The following is a 20,117-nucleotide window of genomic DNA, read 5'->3' as shown; positions in this document are numbered from 1 at the left end:
TCATACATCTTCTTCATCATTGAATTTAGAATTCCTCTTTTCATTGGACATTTTTTTTCAGTTTGCAATTTTAAACATACTTTTTTATACTTTTACTTGTCTATATGGCTGACTAATTTGTGTTAGCACCTGGCTCCACATCTGTCTGACTGTATGAGTTCCGTATTACTCTTCCATCAAATATTTAAATATGTATACAAGACTATATCATTGGCTCTTTTAGAAAGTCTATAAATCTGTAAATGTGTCTCTAAGTGAGTCTATAAATAAGTTACTTCCTCTGTTGGTATGGTAAGTACAATAGTATATAAAAGATATTTTAAGGATTAACAAGCAGGCTCTGTAATAGCATGTTTTCCTGACAGTAAAACTGCTTACTCGGGGTCTGCAGTACTAGAACTGAGACATGTTTAAAGTAGTACTTCTGTGGATGGGTGAGCAGATGATGTCAGTATATTGTATCTTTCTGAGTAAGTGTATCAGTACCTCTATCAGTGTCCCAGCAAATGTCTCAAAAAATTCTGCAAGTACAGATGTATGTATCTGTGTGTGCAACTGACTCACTATCTAATGGAAACATAACTACTACCTCCATGTGTGTATAAATCTAAATTTAGCCTTCTCACAGTCTGCATAGCTGTGACAGTGGCTACATGCTTTTCTTAATAGATCTATGAGTTGAACTATGGGTGGAACACGGATTACACAAGTGAGAATAGGAGTGTAGAAGTACATGTTTAATTTACTAAAACTTAGAGGTACATGCTCAAAGTTTTAACCATAAATCCCTGTCCTTTACCACCTACCTACAGACTAACTGAGTTCTCAATTTACTGCAGTAAAACTACAGTTAAACAATTCTCAATCACCCTTTATAATGGCTACTCAAGCAGACAATAAATTGCAGACTTAGAGTCTCCAGCAGTAGGCCTCAAGTATTTTTAAACTAGTGCTGGTTTGGAAAGGTGAGTAGATTGTGTCACTATTTACCTATATATCTGTCCGACTGTGTCAGTATGTCTATGAATGTCCCATCAGACATTAAAATAAATATGCTGAGTACAGGGGTATCTAACTGTCTGTGCAACTGGCTCCAATACTGCTGCAAACATAACTACTGTCTGGTTGTGCGCATGAATATCTAGGCACCCCTCTAAGTATGTTAGTGACTCTATCCCTCAGTTAATAGTAATATGAGTTGTAGTTTCTATGTGAGAGTTAATAAATATGTGAGCATAATGTTCTGCAAGACCACTATTAACTCAGTTAACTTAGAACAACATGATCCATCTCCTAATAACAAACTACCCTGGTATATAGGCAACCTATACCCTATATGAGGGTTGACTCTTCTGTGGTAAAAAGTAACTGTAATCTTTCTTTCGTGATTACTGTACCTTTCTTTATTGTTATTATGTAGATATTATTTTAATTCATTTTTAGTGCTTGTAAACATGCTATTAATTTTCATACATCTAACATAAAATTATCTCTGTACTAACACATTTTACTTCAAAGAGTTTATATAATATATACCTCTTAAGTATCTTCCTTGCTCTATATGTTCCTCTCCCAGAATTGGTTTCAATTTCTTCTCAAATTTGCAAAAACAAAGCAGAAGAATGTCACACCACTCTCAAATTAGTGAACCATTAATGGCAATCTTTTCAACTTTGCTTTCAAGGTTACTCAGCCACAAAGCCAATCAGAATCTCTCTTTCACATGTAAGTTATGTTATACATCTTCTCACTGGTTATCATAGTTAACCCTTTCCCACACTCCTCGAAAGATAGCCCAGTTCCATACCAATTTTCACCAGGTCTGCGGATCCACCACGGAGATCAGCGCATCTCCCCATGTGAATCCGCGGGTGTATCTGCGGATCCATGTGGGAGGATGAAATTTATTTTGTCTTTAATCTAAAATAATGCTATTTATAGCCCTGTTTCAATAAACAAATGTATTGTCACCTCAACATAATTTTAAGCCCTTTTTACCAGTGGAACTGTAACTACCAACTCACATTCTGGTCTTTTTTTTATACCTTTCCCCCATGCTCCTCTAGCTACTCTACCATGACAACGACATTTGTAACATTCTCTTGCAACACTAGGTCACAAGTTCATAACAGCTTCTGAAAGTGCCATCCTTACTTTTAAATGAAAAATAGCAAGTATGGTTGACTTTTTCAAATAATACACATGCCACAAACAGCAACACTTTCTCTGCTTTCTCAAAAGCCAATCCTATAATCTATTTCCTTTTCTCACCATATCACTAACTACCTGTATGTGCCAACATATTGATGACAACTAATAAAAGCTGTTGTTTCAAGTTTTAACTAGAACCCTCCATTTTCAACTATGTTTGTGGGAGAGTGTCTCAGGTTGTGAGAGTGGCTGTGAAAGTGTGTCTCTGGGTGTGAGTGTGTACGCATGCGAAAGTGGGTGTGAGAGTGTCTGGGTGTGGCAGTAGGCATGAGAGTGTCTCTTTGGATGTCACTGGGTGTGACAGTGTCTATTTTAGTGTGAGAGTGGGTGTAAGAGTCTCTGGGTGTGAGAGTGGGTGTGAGCATGTGAGAGTGGGTGTAAGAGTGAGTGTGAGTGTGTCTCTTTTAGTGTGAGAGTGGGCATCTGTCTGGGTGTGATAGTGGATGTGAGTGTGCCTGTCTTGCTGTGAGAGTGCATGTGAGAGTGTCTCTGTTGATGTGCAAATGAGTGTGAGAGTGTCTCTCTGGTTGTGAGAGTGGGTGTGAGAGTGTCTTTGTGTGAGAGTGTATCTGTATGACAGTGAGTGTGAAAGTGTCTGTCTGGGTGTGAGAGTGAATATGAGAAAGTTTATCTTGCTAAGAGAATAGGTTTGACAGTGTCTATTAATGTGAGAATGGGTGTGAGAGTGTATGTCTGGATGTGGGAGTGCCCGTCAGGTTGTATCTCTTGGCATGAGAGAGGGTGTTAAACGGTCTGTCTGGATATGAGAGTGGTTGTGAGAGCATTTTATCTGGGTGTGCAAGTGAGTGTGAGACTGTTTGGATGTGAAAGAGGATGTCAGAGTGTCTCCCTAGGTGTGAGAGTGGGTGTGAGAATGTCTGGCTGGGTGTGAGAGTGGGCGTGAGAGTGTCTGTCTGGCTGTTGGAGTGCATGTATGAATGTGTGTCTGAGTGTGAGAGTGTCTGGGTGTGCAAATGAGTGTGAGTGTGTCTGTGTAGGTGTGAGAGAGTCTGTCTGAGAGTGAGAGTGTTTGGGAGTGGGTGTGACAGTGTCTGTCTGGGTGTGTGAGTGAGTGTGAAAGTGTCTGGGTGTGAAAGACGGTGTCAGGGTGTCTCTCTTGGTGTGAGACTGTGTGTAGATATAAAAGTGGGTGTGAGAGTGGGTGTGAGAGTGTCTGTCTGGGTGTGTAAGTGGGTTCAAGTCTCTGTGGATGTCACTGGGTGTGACAGTGTCTATCTTAGTGTGAGAGTGGGTGTAAGAGTGTCTGGGTATGAGAGTGATTGAGAGAATGTCTGATTAGGTGCAAGAGTGGGTGTGAGAGCGTCTCTATTAGTGTTGGTGTGAGAGCATCTGTCTGGGTGTGACAGTGGGTGTAAGAGTGCCTGTCTTGCTGTGAGAGTGGGTGTGAGAGTATCTCTGTTGATGTGCAAATGTGTTATCTGATTGTGAGAGTGGGTTTGAAAGTGCCTATTTTCATGTGAGAGAGGGTGTCAACGTGTATTTATGTGAGACTGAGTGTGAAAGTCTCTTTCTGGGTGTGAGAATAAATATGAGAAGGTATATCTTGCTAAGACAGTCTCTCTGTTGATGTGAGACTGGATGTGAGAGTGAATGCCTGGATGTGAGAGTGACTGTCAGGGTGTCTCTCTTGGTGTGAGATAGGGAGTGAGACAGTCTGTCTGGATATGAGGGTGGTTGTAAGAGTGTTTGTCTGGGTGTGCGAGTTAGTGTGAGACTGGACATTAAAGAGGGTGTAAGAGTGTCTGTCTAGATGTGGGAGGTGGTGTGAGAGAGTCTGACTGGGTATGACAGTGGGTGTGAGAGTGTCTTTATGGCTATGAGAGAGCATGTGAGAACATGTGTGGGTGTGACAGTGGGTGTGAGAGTGTCTGTGTAGGTGTGAGAGAGTGTCTGAGAGTGAGAGTGGGATTGTGAGTGTCTGAAAGTGGGTGCAACAGTGTCTGTCTTGGTGGGAGAGTGGGTGTGACAGTATATGGGTATGTAAGTGGGTGTGAGAGTGTCTCTTTGAGTGTGAGAGTGAGTATGACAGCATCTCTCTGGGTATGTGAGTGAGTATAACAGTGTCTGTCTGGGTGTGAGAGTGGCTGTGAGAGTGTCTGTCTGGCTCCAAGAGTAGAAGAGAGGACGTGTGTCTGGAGGGACAGTGTCTGTTTCTGTGTGAGACTGGGTGTAAGAGTGTCTTTCTAGGTGTGAGAGGGGGTGTGAGTCTGTCTGTGAGTGAGAGTGGTTGTGAGAGTGTCTGTTTGAGAATGGGTGTGACAGTGTCTGCCTGGGTGTGCGAGTGGGTATCAGAGAGTCTGTGTGAATGCATAAGTGTGTGTGCTAATATTTTATGTATATTTTTTGATGTTTTCCAAAATCAGCGGATCTATTCACTGGGCTCAGCGTGGCTCCCCCATGTGAATCCGTGACTGGATCCGCGGATTTCAGAAAATGTAATACCTGTGTATACTTTTTTTTTTTCCAAATTGTCTACTCATCGCCCAGATTTATATTAACCCCCTGGGGTCAGGAAACTCCTGCCCTGAACCGTTCCTATCAATTCCAGCCCACATTTTAGCCCTGGAGACTGTTCCCTGATAAAACAAAATGGCAGCTGCAACTTCCCTGTCAGGTTGTGGCCAGCCACTCAGAAGCTTGCTATGGCTTGTGGCTCCGCGGATCGATCTGCAATGGATCCACGGCTAATACGCGGGCCTATATATCTATATTTTTTGTCAATAAACATCTCTAAAACTACTGAACAGATTTATACTGAATAACAAAAAGCGTGCTTTTGAGACCAAGATCCAGCTTACTGAAAATTTTGGTGTAATTCTGTTCAGTGTTTCGGCCAGGATGTCATGGTCAAAGCTTTGAAAAATCCCTTTGACACAGAATGGGGGAAAAGTGCTTCCGGACCCCTTCTTTTTCTGGGCCCACACTTGACGAATCACGCCAAAACTTTCTAGAAAGCAGATGTATTTTTTTGAAAATTCCATGAGGATTGGTCAAGCGGGGCCAAAGTTAGTGGTATAACAAAAAACACTACATATATGGAAAAAAAAGTCCTAACTACAACTACCTAGAGGCGACCGCGACCGCCATTAGGTAATATATGGGTATATATATATATATATATATATATATATATTCACTTAATAAAAACAAAGGTTACAGGGACGTTGTAGTTGGGTTCTTAATCTATTCACAAAAAAACATAGAAATTCAGCAGTTAGAGTTAGAGTTATTTCAAGTAATTATAACTCGTGCCCTAAGGTTACAAGAACTCGTGCCCAGCCATGCACAGTTTCTTCTTTAATAAATTGACTGCTAATGTTTAATTGATATTTTTACTGATGTTATAAAAGTTGTAATGCGTGCTGTAGTATCTGGGGCAATGAGCAGTGCATGGCAAGGGCCTTAGGGTGCGAGTTATAGTTCCTTGGTAAATGTGCAGGGTGTATGCTACACTACAGCTTTATAATGGATCAGGAGGAAATGTCACCAGTGACCTTGTGTGCATTTGGCAATGTGATTTTCCTTGTGCGGTCTTGCTCTAGAATTCTGTGATAACATGAATCCTCCTATAGAGAGGCCAACGAAGCTACAAAGACTTAAATCACTACCAAATCAGGGTCCTTCCTCTTACCTATATGAAGTAAGTGCTTTTATGTTTTTGTAGAGATGTCCTCATATTCCTCATCATCAAGAAGGCACCATCAAAATTGGCAGAAAAAGCAGTGGGGGCCCTTTGGGAAGCTGTCCAGCATCTTGGCAAAAGGGGGAAGACATATGCATACTACTAAGGTGGACAGTGCAGTCCAAGCAGGAGCAGCTTCCATGTGATTTGCACATTTACATTTCAAAGGGAGAACCATGGACTCTGCTCTCATCAGGGAAGGACAAGAAAGAACCCACTCATCCCAGTCACATACAGATTGCGCTCTAGTAGATCAGTGATGCATTCACCTCCATGAAGGCTTTCAGATTTTAAGAGGGGAGGGGTCGATCTCAGCCCTGGGGACTCCATCCCCGACCTTCATTCAATGTGGGAGGGGGGCCGCGCGATCCCCCAGCCCGATTTCGGTTCCGGGGACCCTATCCCCCAGGGCCTGGCCATTTCACCTGGGTGCCCTCCATGGGACCCAGTCACCATGGTTGGGGACCGTGGGGGTAGCCTCAGTGCACCCACTGTCCCTGCCGGCTACCCGCCTCCTGCAGGAGCCAGCATTGCAGTCACAGACAGGGCGCTGCTATACATGCAGCTCCTTGTCTGTGAGAGCAATTGTTTCCTCTGTTTTCCTGCCCTTATCTCTGGGGCAGGAAAACAGAGAAAACCCCCGCTCACATCAACTAAGAGCTGTTTGACAGCTCTTGCTTGCTGGGAGCAGAGTTGTGTTCGTTTTGACTTGGCAGAAGCTGCCAAAGCACCCTGGGACACAGCAGGAGACAGCCCTGGGGGGTGGCATTCCCCAGGGCCATTATTGGCTCCACAAGGGGGCTGTGTGGCTCCCCTTCAACAATTAAACAGCTCGGGGAAGTTAAGTCCAGCGAAAAGGGGTGGAGAATGCCAAAGGCGCTCGCACATCAACCAAGGTTTATCAAGTGTCCATCAATTATACTCTTTTACGAGAACCAGCTAGTAATGGGTGCCAGGCGAGCCATACACCTGCCACCACAGGTGTCAAAGGGCCACCCACTGGAAGAGTGAGTGGTTGCCTGTACGACAAACACACAAAGGCCAGGGCACACCCATGTAATGGATCCAAGTGGTATTCCAGGAATTGAGTAGACGTACGGCAAGAAACGTAATGCTGGATATTTACTACAGATGCAAGTAAGTAGTCAGAGAGTCAGTCAATTTAGAGTTTTCACCTTTCATTTGTTTAAGCCATAATAAAGGTTTGTGGTCTGTTTGAACAATGAAGTGAGTCTCAAACAAGTAGGTTCTCAGCTTCTTCAAGGCCCAGACCACAGCAAAGGCCTCCCTCTCTATGGCAGACCAAGGCTTTTCTCTAGGGGTCAACCTCCTGCTGATTAAAACAACAGGTTGATCCTGGCCCTCTGAATTAAGTTGTGATAATACAGCCCCTACCCCTAATTCAGAAGCATCTGTTTGTACAATGAATATTTGGAGTAGTTTGGGCTCTTTAAGACAGGGGCAGAGCACATAGCCTCCTTTAGCTCCTCAAAAGCTTTCTGACAGACAGCTGTCCACAACACCTTTTTAGGCATTTTCTTACTGGTGAGGACATTAAGAGGGGCAACAATGGAGCCATAGTTCTTAATGAACCTCCTGTAATACCCAGTGAGACCTAAGAAGGCTCTGACCTGGGTGTGTGTAGTAGAGAGGGCCCAGTCCGTAATGGTCTGAATCTTCCCCTGTAGTGGTCCAATCTGTTCTCCACCTACCAGGTGGCCCAGATAAACCACTTTCCCCTGCCCTATCTGGAACTTTGAACCATTGATAGTTAGGCCTGCCTTTTGCAGGGCCTCCAAAACCTTCCAGAGGTGGACCAGGTGGTCATCCCAGGTGGAGCTAAATACAGCAATATCATCTAAGTATGCTGCACTGAAAGCTTCCAAACCTTGGAGGACTGTATTCACCAGCCTCTGAAAAGTGGCAGGTGCATTATTCAAACCAAAGGGCATAACAATGAATTGATTGTGCCCTCCTATGGTAGAAAATGCAGTTTTTGCTTTAGCATCCTCTGACAATTTGATCTGCCAATATCCTGCAGTCAAATCAAAGGTGCTTAGATACTTGGCAGATGCCAGTGTATCTATTAGCGCATATGCCCTAGGTATAGGGTGAGCATCAGTTTTGGTTACAGTATTAAGACTCCTATAGTCCACACAAAACCGCATTTCTCTATTTCCATCTTTGCTACGCGGTTTAGTGACAAGCACCACTGGGCTGGCCCAGGGCTATCAGAAGCCTCAATAACTCCTAAATCCAACATTTTCTGAACCTTTGTTTTAATGCAATCTTTGACATGGCCAGCTTGCCTGTAAATTTTACTTTTGACAGGTAAACTGTCTCTAGTGTCAATTGTATGTTCACACCAAGTAGTTGTATCTTGTGTGAGTGAGAAGAGTTCAGAAAACTGTCCTAGGAGATTTTTACAGTCTTCCTTCTGCTCAGCAGTAAGGCATTTGGCAAGAACCACTCCTTCCACTAAGCCATCAGCTTCAGTGTTGGAGAAGAGGTCAGAGAGAGAGTCACTCTCTTCCTCCTGCCCCTCATCTGTGGCCATGAGCAGGGTTAAGTCAGCCCTGTCATAGTAAGGTTTCAGGCGATTGACATGAAGCCCCCTAAGGGGGCTTCTGGCAGTGCCCAGGTCTACCAGATAGGTGACCTCACCTTTCTTATCCACAATGAGATGGGGTCCACTCCATGTGTCCTGAAGTGCTCTTGGGGCCACAGGCTCCAAGACCCACACCTTCTGTCCTGGGTGGTACTCTGTCAGGACAGCCTTCTGGTCATGCCATTGCTTTTAGAGCTCTTGGCTTGCCTGGGGGTTTTTAGTGGCCTTTTTCATGTACTCAGCCATTCTAGATCTTAGGCCACGTACATAGTCCACAATGTCTTGCTTTGGAGGTTTTAAAGGTTGTTCCCAACCCTCCTTACCAAGAGCAAGGGGACCCCTAACAGGGTGACCAAATAGGAGTTCAAAGGGGTTGTAGCCCACTCCTTTTTGGGGTACCTCCCTGTAGGTGAAAAGGAGGCATGGCAAGAGGACATCCCATCTCCTTCTGAGCTTTTCAGAGAGTCCCATGATCATGCCTTTGAGAGCTTTATTAAACCTCTCAACCAATCCATTAGTTTGTGGATGATAAGAGGTGGTGAACTTGTAAGTAATACCACACTCCGTCCACATTGCCTTGAGGTATACAGACATGAAGTTACTACCTCTGTCTGATACAACCTTCTTAGGGAAACCCACCCTGGAAAAGATTCCCAGGAGGGCCTTTGCCCCTGCTGGTGCTATAGTGGTCCTTAAGGGGATAGCTTCTGGGTACCTTGTGGCATTGTCCACCACCACAAGGATGAATCTATTGCCAGAAGCTGTTGGAGGGCCAAGGGGGCCAACAATGTCAACCCCTACCCTTTCAAAGGGCACCCCAACCACTGGCAGTGGGATTAAGGGGGCCTTTGGGGTACCACCGGTCTTGACTGGCTTGGCAGGTGACACAGGAACTCCTTTGTGTCTTCTGACACATGGGGACAGTGAAAATGTGGAACAAGTCTGTCCAATGTTTTATTCTGGCCTAAATGCCCAGCCAAGGGAATGTCATGAGCAAGAGTTAGGAGGAATTCCCTGTACTGAAGGGGGATGACCAGTCTCCTAGTGGCACCAAGTTTAGGGTCCCTTGCTTCTGTATAGAGGAGATTATTCTCCTAGTAAACTCTGTAGCTGTCATTGACATCCCCATTCTGCTGTTTGACAGATGCTGTCTGAAGCCCTCCAATGTGGGACAGGTTTGCTGTGCCACACTCAGCTCTTTCCTGGCAGGCCCCCCTGCACCCAAAAGCTCAGCTGTATCAGCTTCCAGCCCCTCTAGTGTAGGTTCTGCACAGGGAGAGAATTCCGCTTCCTCAAAAGGGGAATCATCTGTGGATGGAGGGATAGTGGACAAGGGTTTGCCATTCTTAGCCCTAGTCTTTGGGAGCACTTGGTCCATTATTCCAGGATCCAAGTTTCCCTGTCCTCTTTGCTTCTTGGCCAGAGCCCTGGTAAGAGCAATGATGTGCCTAGGAATGCCCAGCATTGCTGCATGGGCCTCCGACTCCACTTCAGCCCAGGCTGAAGTATTCAAATCATTGCCTAACAGACATTCTACAGGTAAATCAGTGGCTACCACAACTTTCTTTGGACCAGTAACCTCCCCCCCAGTTGAGATTCACAACAGCCATGAGGTGGCTAACAGTGTTGCTATGGGCGTCTGTCACTTGGTACTGTGACCAAGTAGGTGCTGTTTAGGGGCAACCAGTTTCTACATCAGCGTTGTGACACTGGCACCTGTGTCCCTGTAGGCCTCAACCTGAACACCATTAATCAGGGGTAGTTGCATGTACTTATCCATATTAAGGGGACAAGCAACTAAGGTGGCAAGGTCAATGTCACCATCAGAGACTAAAACAGCCTCAGTGATCTCCCTAACTAGACCAACCCCAACTACATTACCAATGGTGAGCACAGCTACACCCTTTGACTGGCTATTAGTAGTGTTCTTCCCACCACCACTGCTATTACTAGGGTCACTAGTGATTGCAGGACTGGTTGTGGTGGTGGAGGTTTGGTGTTTCTTTTTGGAAAATGAGGATCAGTTGCCCAATGACCTTTGGTTTTACGAATATAACACTGTGGTTTCTTATTATTGTGAGAAGAGGATTTGGACCAACCACCCCCAGAGGATTTTTGTGGGCCTGATGAAGACTCTGAAGATTTTTTTATCTTTCTCCCCACCCTTGTCATGTGATTTACCGTCCTTCTTCTTGCTGTTTTTGTCACCCCTTGTATGAACTTTTCTGTTCACCCTTGTTCTGACCCATTTGTCTGCCTTCTTTCCCAGTTCTTGGTGAGAGATCAGATCTGAGTCCACAAGATACTGGTGCAACAAGTCAGACACACAATTATTCAATATATGCTCTCTCAGAATTAAGTTATATAGGCTTTCATAGTCAGTCACCTTACTGCCATTTAACCAACCTTCTAGGGCCTAAACTGAACAGTCTATGAAGTCTGCCTAATCCTGTGATGACTCCTTTCTGGTCTCTCTGAGCTTTATCCTGTATTGTTCAGTGGTTATGCCCAGACCATCTAAGAGTGCGCTTTTGAGAATTTGGTAATTACCTGAATCATCCTCTCTAACAATAAGGAGTCTGTCTCTCCCCTTGCCAGAAAAGGATAGCCACAGGATAGCAGCCCTCTAAACTTTACAGGCCCTCTCAAGTGCAGCAAACCACTTATATATAGCATCTCCATCCTTGTAAGGAGGGACAACTTTATGCCGATTCCTAGAGGGTTCCCTAACATTTGAATTTCTGAAACTGCTGCTGCCACCATGGGGAACTAACCCCAAACCCTGCCTTTCCTTTTCCACGGCCAGGGAATCCCTGACTGAGGCCAACTGTTGCTGTAATAGCCTCAGTCTGGCCTTCTCTAACCTCAGCTTTCTGAGTTCCCTATCTAGAGACTGGTCCTCAGGGTTAGATGTGTGGGATACCTCTGAACCAGAGGTAACATGGGAATGTGCAGAGATTGATCTTTTTCTAACTGGAGTCACTCTAGTGATGTGGCCTCTAGTGGTGAAGGGAGCCCTACTAGTGTGTGAACCTTCCCACTCCCAGTTATACTAGGGGGGCCTGTTAACAGAAAGATCAGTGGAAAGACCCTCCCCGGGATTATCAGTTTGCTCCTCTGAGCCTACATGGTTGGAATCTTCCTCCACCTCCTCCTCTGTCTGATCTGGACCAATGCTGAGTCCATGGTCATCTTGGAGGAGAACATTTAAGAGGAACTTCTTATTGGGGTTCTTCCCAATCTCTAAAGTTCTTTCAATACAGATACCCCTCACACTTTTAAAGTTTAGATTCTCATAGGTAGTTTTTACAACTCTAGGGGTAACTTCTACATTAAACATATTGAAAGAGAAAAAGTTTAGGAAAGTGAATAAAAAGTTAGTGATCTACTAGAGCTAAAAGAGAAAATAATAAAACCTTTCAAAAACTTTGTAAAACTTTTGCAAAGTTAAAAGAACTTTTTAGAAAGTTAGAAAATTACTTCTAGGTATATACTATGTATGCTCTAAGTATTGAAGCAAGCTTTTCTTGTGAAAAGCACTAGTAACAAAGTGGTAAAGCAATTGCAAGTACTTATCCCATCGCTGCTGCCAATGTAGGAGGCTGGCCTGGTTTGTAGTGGGTATCTTGGGTACTTACACCTTTACCAGATCCACTTATCCCTTATTAGTGAAATGTAGTAGTGTTCTAGCAGCTTAGGCTGATACAGGTAGCTATAGCAGAGCAGCTTAGGCTGAACTAGGAGACATACAAAGCTCCTGCAATACCACTTATAGTTACACAATACTCATACACAAGTAAAGACAATACTCAGTGTTACCAAAAATAAAGGTAGTTTATTTGGGTGACACAAGGCCAAAAAATATCTTAGAGGCAATACTCCTTCTGGAGGTAAGTATTATACACAATATATACACTAAACACCAAAATAAGGTAAATAATTAGACATAGGATAGTGCAAACATTAGTAAATGCTATAGAATTCTATGGGAGAAAATAGGTCTAGGGGCAACACAAACCATATACTAAGAAAGTGGAATGAGAATCACAAATTCCCCCTAGACAAGTGTAGTGTGTGCAGAATCGCTGGGAGAGTAAGACTGCAGTAAAGGTAAGTAAATTACCCCACCCCAGAGCCCAGAAAAGCAGGAGTAAAGTAGTGCACGTTTCCTTAGGACATACTACAAGTCGTGATTAGAGTTATTGCACGAACCAACCAAGTCTGCAAACAACAAATGGTGGATTCCTGGACCTGAAGACCTGCAAAGGAAGGAGACCAAGACCAGAAGTCAAAAGAAGTTCCAGGAAGGACAGGAGCCCCTGCCAACCCAGAAGAGGGTGCAAAAGAAGAGTCCCTGGTTGGACGAAGACTGCAGAAATGCACCCAAGGAAGAAGTCAGCGGGTTCTTGCATGATGCACTGGATGCCCCACGATGTGAAGTTGGATGCAGGGGAGTTTTGGCACTGGATTCCTCCAACAAGCCTTGGTTCTGGCAAAGTCGTGTTTTGTGAAAAGTTGGTGCTATCTGGACCCAGGAGGGATCTGGAGGCCTCAACTCTATGTGAGGAGAAAGAAGGGTCTCTCAGCACTTCAGAGAGCCCTCAGGACACCAGATAGCACCCACGGAAGTCCCAGGACATGGGAACAAAGGAGGTGAAAAATGCGGTTGGTGCAGCACTACAAAGGAAGGTCCCACGCCGCCGGAGAACAACTCAGCGAGTTGAGCATCGTAGGATAGAGTGCTGGGGACCTGGGCCAGGCTGTGCACAAAGGAATTTTGCACAGGAGGTGAAGAAGACATGGTGCACAGGGTTACTGTCGCTCTGGGGGAAGGCAAGGTCTTACCTCCTCCAAATTGGGACAGTAGGACCTCAGGACAGTCTGTGTTGATAGGGTCCACCCTCTGTGTTCCAAGGAGCACGCTCATTGCCAAGAGAGGAGTCCAAGAGTCCCCAGAGCATGCACACTGTGGAAACTGTTGCAGTTGCTGGCTGGAGCTGAAGTTGCAGAGGACAAGTATCCCTTCTGGCTACTTTGTTGCTGTTACAGCAGTTCCTGGAGCAGTCTGCGGTTGATCCGAGGTCAGAGGATGAAGTAGTAGTTGCAGAGGATTCCTGCTGGAAACTTGCAAGTCGAATCTCAAGAGAACCCACCGGAGAGACCCTAAATAGGCCTGAGAGGGGGATTGGGTACCTTAACAGGTAAGGACCTATCAGGAGGGGTCTCTGATGTCACCTGCTGGCACTGGCCACTCAGAGGCCTCCACAGTGTCCCCAAACCTTGTAAACCAAGATGGCTGAAGACTGGGACACACTGGAGGAGCTCTGGGCACCACCCCTAGGGTTGTGATGGATAGGGGAGTGGTCACTCCCCTTTCCTTTGTCCAGTTTCACACCAGAGCAGGGACAAGGGGTCCCTGAACCGGTGTAGACTGGCTTCTGCAAGGAGGGTACCATCTGTGCCCTTCAAAGCATTTCCAGAGGCTGGGGGAGGCTACCTCTCCCCAGCCTGTAAAACCTATTTCCAAAGGGAGAGAGTGTAACACCCTGCTCCCAAAGGAAATGCTTTGTTCTGCCATCCTGGGCCTGAGCTGCTCAGACCCCAGGAGGGCAGAACACTGTCTGTGAGGTGGCAGCAGCTGTAGGTGCAGTGCATGCCTCAGAGAGCTGGTTTTGCAGTACTGAGGGTCCATAGTGGAGCCCTCAGGATGCGTGGAATTGGCTCCCCAATACCATATTTGGAATGGGGGGACAATTCTATGATCTTAGACACCTTACATGGCCATATTTGGAATTACCATTTTGAAGCTACATATAGGTATTGACCTATATGTAGTGCACTTGTGTAATGGAGTCCCCACACTCACAAAGTCCCGGGAATTGCCCTGAACTATGTGGGGGCACATGTGCTAGTGCAAGGGTGCCCTCACACTTAGTAACTTTGCACCTAGCCTTCAGCAAGTGAAGGTTAGACATATAGGTGAATATAAGTTACTTAAGTGCAGTGAAAATGGCTGTGAAAAAAGGTTCAGGCCTGTGGAAGGGTTTGTCTGAGCTCCTTATGGGTGGTAAAAGAAATGCTGCAGCCCATAAGGATCTCCTGGAACCCCATTGCCCTGGATACCTAGGTACCATATACTAGGGACTTATAAGGAGGTTGAGTGTGCCAATTAAAATTTGTAAATTAAGTCACTAGCCTATAGTGACAAATTTAAAAGCAGAGAGAGAATAAGCACTGAGGTTCTGGTTAGCAGAGCCTCAGTGACACAGTCAAACACTATACACAACACACACATTAGGCCATAAAGTATGAGCACTGGGGGCCTGACCAGCAGGATCCCAGTGAGACAGGCAAAAACATGCTGACATACAGGTAAAAATGGGGGTAACATGCCAAGAAAGATGGTACTTTTCTACACATCATTGATAATGTCAATGTAATATTTGCAGAACATTTTTTTTACTAAAAAAATGTGCATGGCGGGGGGGAGTTATAGTTACCTTAGGGCATGAGTTATAGTTATTTGAGATACCTCTAACAGATGAAGTTCCAGGGTTTTGAATTTTTTAAATGTGAGCCTAACTATAACGTTCCTGTAACCTTTGGTCTTTAAGTGAATTTATATATATCTATAAAATGATTAAATATATATATATATATATATATATATATATATATATATAGAGACACACACACACAACATACGCACAACATCCACACACATACAAAAGCATTTAACTGCTATCATCAGACAAAAGCTCAAGCGTCATCCTGATGTAATGAGTGTGACTCCCCCTAACTAGTTGGTCTTCTGCTGATGCTTGCTGTATTGCCATGCTTGTGTCCTTCTGGAAGCAAACTGTTATCATACTGCCTTTTGCATAGGCTACTGCTAAGTCAATGGGATGGAAAGAAAGGTAGATGCCCTGAAGCAGCTACCAGAAAGTGTGAGTGCTACAGAAAAACATAAAATAAATTAAAAAATTGAAATAGAGACAAAACTAAATAACTGGCATAGTGCATACGGCAGTTGAGATAACTGCACAGTTAATGAATGAATGAATGGAGAACTGGTTCTACAAGCATCACACTAGTGGAGTGCCAGAAGATAGGCAAACGCATATGATGCAGCCATTACAGGCATGTACTACTGATTCAAACTCTTATAGGTAAGCAGGCGTGTGCCTTCCCCTGTATTTCCCTGTTTCCTCCTGATCTGCCATCAAATCAGTTCTTATTGATTTTTTCCTGCTTTTTGGAGCCAAAGTACATAGGGCAAAGGACTAAGTTAAAGAACCTTCTGGTTCCTTGTTATAAATTTGGTTATTGGTTGACTGGAGTGTAAGCCCTGGTCAAGCAACTGTTGCAATGCCTTGCCGGGTGAACAACAAAAACTTCACTAAATTAACCTGTGCTTAACCCTGAGGAGGATGGTACAAAAACAGTCAAGATTAACTTAGAGGCAATATGTAAAGTATTTCTGCAGCACACAAATAGTAATAACATGAAAACAAAACACAAGGAACATCCCAAACCAGTTTAGAAATGTTAATAAATTATTTGACACCAAAACAACAAAAATCACACAAGTGAAACCTGCGTTATGAATTTTTAAAGATTTTAGTGAAAACTAGCGACTATAGGATCAAAGTGCCAACCACGGACATGTAGTCACACGAGACCTGGTCAAAGTCGAAAAATATGTCTGACAACAATGGAGTGCAGTTCGGAAGTGGATTGGGCCCGGTCAGTGCTTACATTCAGACTTAGAAGAATTCTTGAGAAATATGTTCTGTGAAGGTAAAGTTCAGTGGGTCAAGGCTGCAGGAAGTGTCCGAAGAGGGAGCATCATCGCCAGATAGCCTGGGGTTGAATTTGTGGGGAATGTTTCATTGTTTGAACTTTGTTGAATGGAAGTCAAATGTCTATAGCAGGACAAGCAGAGGGCAGTAGCCAAAGACAGTTCCACAAGGTCGGATACCCCTTTGGCGATTGACTGCTGAACTGAATTTCTTTCTGCTGCGAGAAGAACGTAGCGGGACAAAAGCCTTGGTGTGTAGGCCAGCTGGTTGGTCCTGCTCTCTTCATTGTTCTCAGAGTAGTTTGTAGCTCAAAAATGTTCTTAGTCCCCACTTTTGAAATTTGGATCTGGGTACCTTAAGCACAACTTGAAAGGTTTCAGGACTGGAGTGGCACCACTTGAATGATCAGGACTCTCTCAGGCTGGGCCCAGGTGAGGGTTCAAGATGGAGGAGGCCTTTGGTGTCCCTGTGGCGTTGAACATGAGGTCAGTAAACTAGCCCTTGTGAGTCACTCTGGTGGTCCTGGGACAGTTGAACATCCAGTCCTTGTCCCCAGGAAGCAGATCAGCAGAACCAACCGGGCAGCAATCCAGTAGGGCAACAGTCCTTCAGGGCAGCAGTCCAGTAGAGTGGCTGTCCTTCCAGTGGCACAGCGGTTCTCCTTCTTAGCAGGGTTAATTGTATGCCACTCTATAGGGGACATATAAGTAAATTAAATATTCCAATTGGGTATAAGCCAATGCAACCATGTGTGAGGGAAGTGAGCACAAGCACTTAAGCACTGGTTAGCAGTGGTAAAATGAAGAGTCCTAAGGCCAACAAAAATAAGTTCAGCAAAAATGTAGACTGTGAGGCAAAATGTTATGGGGAAGTCCACCATAAGGCTGACAGATCAACAGTCCCCCTGAGTGACTGGTCAACACAGTTGACGGAGGCAGTACATATACTAGGGCAAGGTACTACCTAAATGCAATAACTGCTATTATGAACCCTATTTTGTGTATGTAGCACTAGAACATACAAACAAACCTTGCTGGTTTATGACTCCTCCACATTTCTTTTATGACAGCGGATGCTCCAAGTGGAAAATGTCAACTGCATCTGTGTGGACTGGCAGGGTGGATCCCGAACTCTGTATTCTCAGGCCTCAAACAACATCCGTGTAGTTGGAGCGGAAATTGCATACTTCATAAACATTCTGTCGGTAAGCAATGATCTCTAACATGCATTTCATCTGACTCCTTTATTAACTTTATTGCTCCCAGCAGGCGTCAAATAAACACCAATGAAATTGAAACATTATGCGACATACAGAACTTGTTTCACAGACCCAATGAAACTGATATGTGCTTTGCGTTTCCACACAGATTAGCATAAATCCTGCTGCGCCCTCCCATTTTCAAGTTGTAGAAACAACCGCCAGAATCTGTTGAAGGTTTGTAATATCAGCACACAATGCTCCCAACACATTTTGTGTAGGCAGATTTTGTTCAGTATATGACTTCTTATCCGTAATAACTATAAATGGTAAAAAGAACATACTTTCTAAAAATAGTAACCCCATGTAGGAGGAATTAAAGGTTTTTATACAAATACTGTATATTGAATTTAGGGACAAAGTGAGTGCGTTTTCAGAAAAGGCTAAGCTAATGATGATTGCAGATATTGCACTCGGTACAATATTCTTAAGCAATAAGGCCCACATTTATACTTTTTTAGCACCGTGTTTGCGTCTTTTATTGACGCAAAATCGGCGCAAACTTACAAAATACAATTGTATTTTGTAAGTTTGCACTACTTTCGCGTCAAAAATTGACGCAAATGTGGTGCTAAAAAAGTATAAATATGGGCCTAAGGGGCATATTTATACTCTGCTTGTGCTGGATTTGCGTCATTTTTTTAACGTAAATTTGGTGCAAACCTAACACCATATTTATACTTTGACTCTAGACCCCGCTAATGTCAAAATATCTCAGTGTGTGCCATTTTTTGGATGCGTGAAACCGCCTTGCGTTAATGAAATGCAAGGTAGGTGCTCCTGTCCAAAAAATGACTTAAACACCCGTGCGCCATATTTATCCAGCCGCACAAAAATTCTGCACAGCTGGGAGGCAGAGTCGAAAAAGTTGGCACATATCTCGATTTGTGTCAAAAAGTTACGCCTGGGTCAGGGCAGGCGTTAAAATGGGGCAAACACACCAGTACTTAACACACATAAGCAACATCAGAGCTCCAAAATGAAGACATGGAGGTGCTATTCATTCAGGATGCATGAAGACGCAGAGCACAGGACCAACTGCAGCAGCTTCCACAACACCAGCAGGGACCCCAAAGGCAGGAGAGGATATTCCGGACCAGGACAACCCTTCAGGGCCTCCGGGAACATGACATCATCCAGAGGTACAGACTAAACTGGCAAGCTACAGAGCAGCTGCTGCGCCACATTGAGCCACAGTTGGTACCCAGCTTGCAGACACCCCACATCATTCCACCAGAGACCAAGCTGCTAGCTGTCCTCCACATGTTGGCAAGTGGCTCTTTTCAAACCACTGGTGCCCTGGTTGCCGGGATCTCACAGTCTTCATTCTCTGCCTTCCTTCCCAAGGTACTGGATGCCATCATCAGACTCACACACCGCCACATCAGCTTACCCAACACACAGCTTAAGCAGCAGGAGACCAAACAGGGCTTCTACCAAATCAACGGTTTCCCACACGTGTTTGGTGCCATTGACTGCACACATTTACGGATTGTGACACCTGCTGCAACCGAGCATCTATACCGCAACAGGAAGCACACATACTCGATCGATGTGCAAGCCATTGTGGATCACTGGGGATTGATCACCAAGATCGTGGCAAAGAATCCTGGGAATGTACATGATTCATTTATCTTCCGTCACTGCACCATCAATCAACACTTCCAGGATGGACGATATGGAAATGACCTACTTGTTGGTAAGTACAGAAAGCTATTTATATACACACTGCACAGAAACCCTGTAGGACACACAACACATACATCACTACATTGACACGTGGTCAGGAAGACACTGAGGTTGTTACACTGCTTGTCATGTTTGATATCCTGACCCAATGGGATAAACACCTATGGACAAATGACAGATGCAAATAACAACAGATGCCACTCCAGAGCCACAAGGGACCAATTTCAACTTGGAAGATGAATCTTACAATATCACATCAATAACACTCAATCACACACCCTTCCAAGCAATACGTACTGTGTAAGGGGTGTGTAATGTATTTCGCTGCAGGTCAAACACCATGAGACACATAGCGTGATGATGATGACTCTAATGAAGGTGACATGGAATCATTGAGCCAGTACCAACATCTCACATCACTCCTGGGGTGACATTGCCCGCTACCAATAAGGAAGTGGACTGTGCTAAGAAAACATATTGATATGACAATATTGCAAAGTGCACATGGCTACACATACGGATTGAGACAATTACATATATACACAACAGATTTACAGTCATGTGGACCTTCTGACACTTAAACCTTCACCCCCAAAACCAAGTTAGCCAGCTTACCTGGAGCAGGTTCGGTAGGGTAGGTACAGGTTTGCACATGAGCCAACTCGGTGAGGGCACAAAAATAGGTTTGCATAGAACGGGTCACACATGGGATATTTGTGCATTGTCAATTGTCAACACTTCAGTGCTGCAAACTTATGGAGATGTGTTGTACACTGTCACCTAGCCAAATCAAATGGCCTCACTGTTGTTTTTCACCTGCTATTACATATGTTGAATTGGAAGGGA

General features: G+C 44.5%; 1 protein-coding gene across 1 annotated transcript in view; it reads left to right on the top strand.

Annotated features, from left to right (window-relative positions):
* The window catches only part of LOC138301693 (pancreatic triacylglycerol lipase-like), a 496,425-nt gene that overhangs the window by 128,228 nt on the left and 348,080 nt on the right, over positions 1-20,117 (top strand). The window contains exon 4 of the mRNA XM_069242210.1: positions 17,394-17,528. Within this exon, the coding sequence (XP_069098311.1) occupies positions 17,394-17,528 (135 nt within the window). The remainder of the gene's footprint in view (positions 1-17,393; positions 17,529-20,117) is intronic.

Source organism: Pleurodeles waltl, chromosome 6 (assembly GCF_031143425.1).
Source record: "Pleurodeles waltl isolate 20211129_DDA chromosome 6, aPleWal1.hap1.20221129, whole genome shotgun sequence".
Classification (NCBI taxonomy): domain Eukaryota; kingdom Metazoa; phylum Chordata; class Amphibia; order Caudata; family Salamandridae; genus Pleurodeles; species Pleurodeles waltl.
Note: the sequence above shows the minus strand (reverse complement) of the source record. Positions and strands in the feature narration are given on the sequence as shown.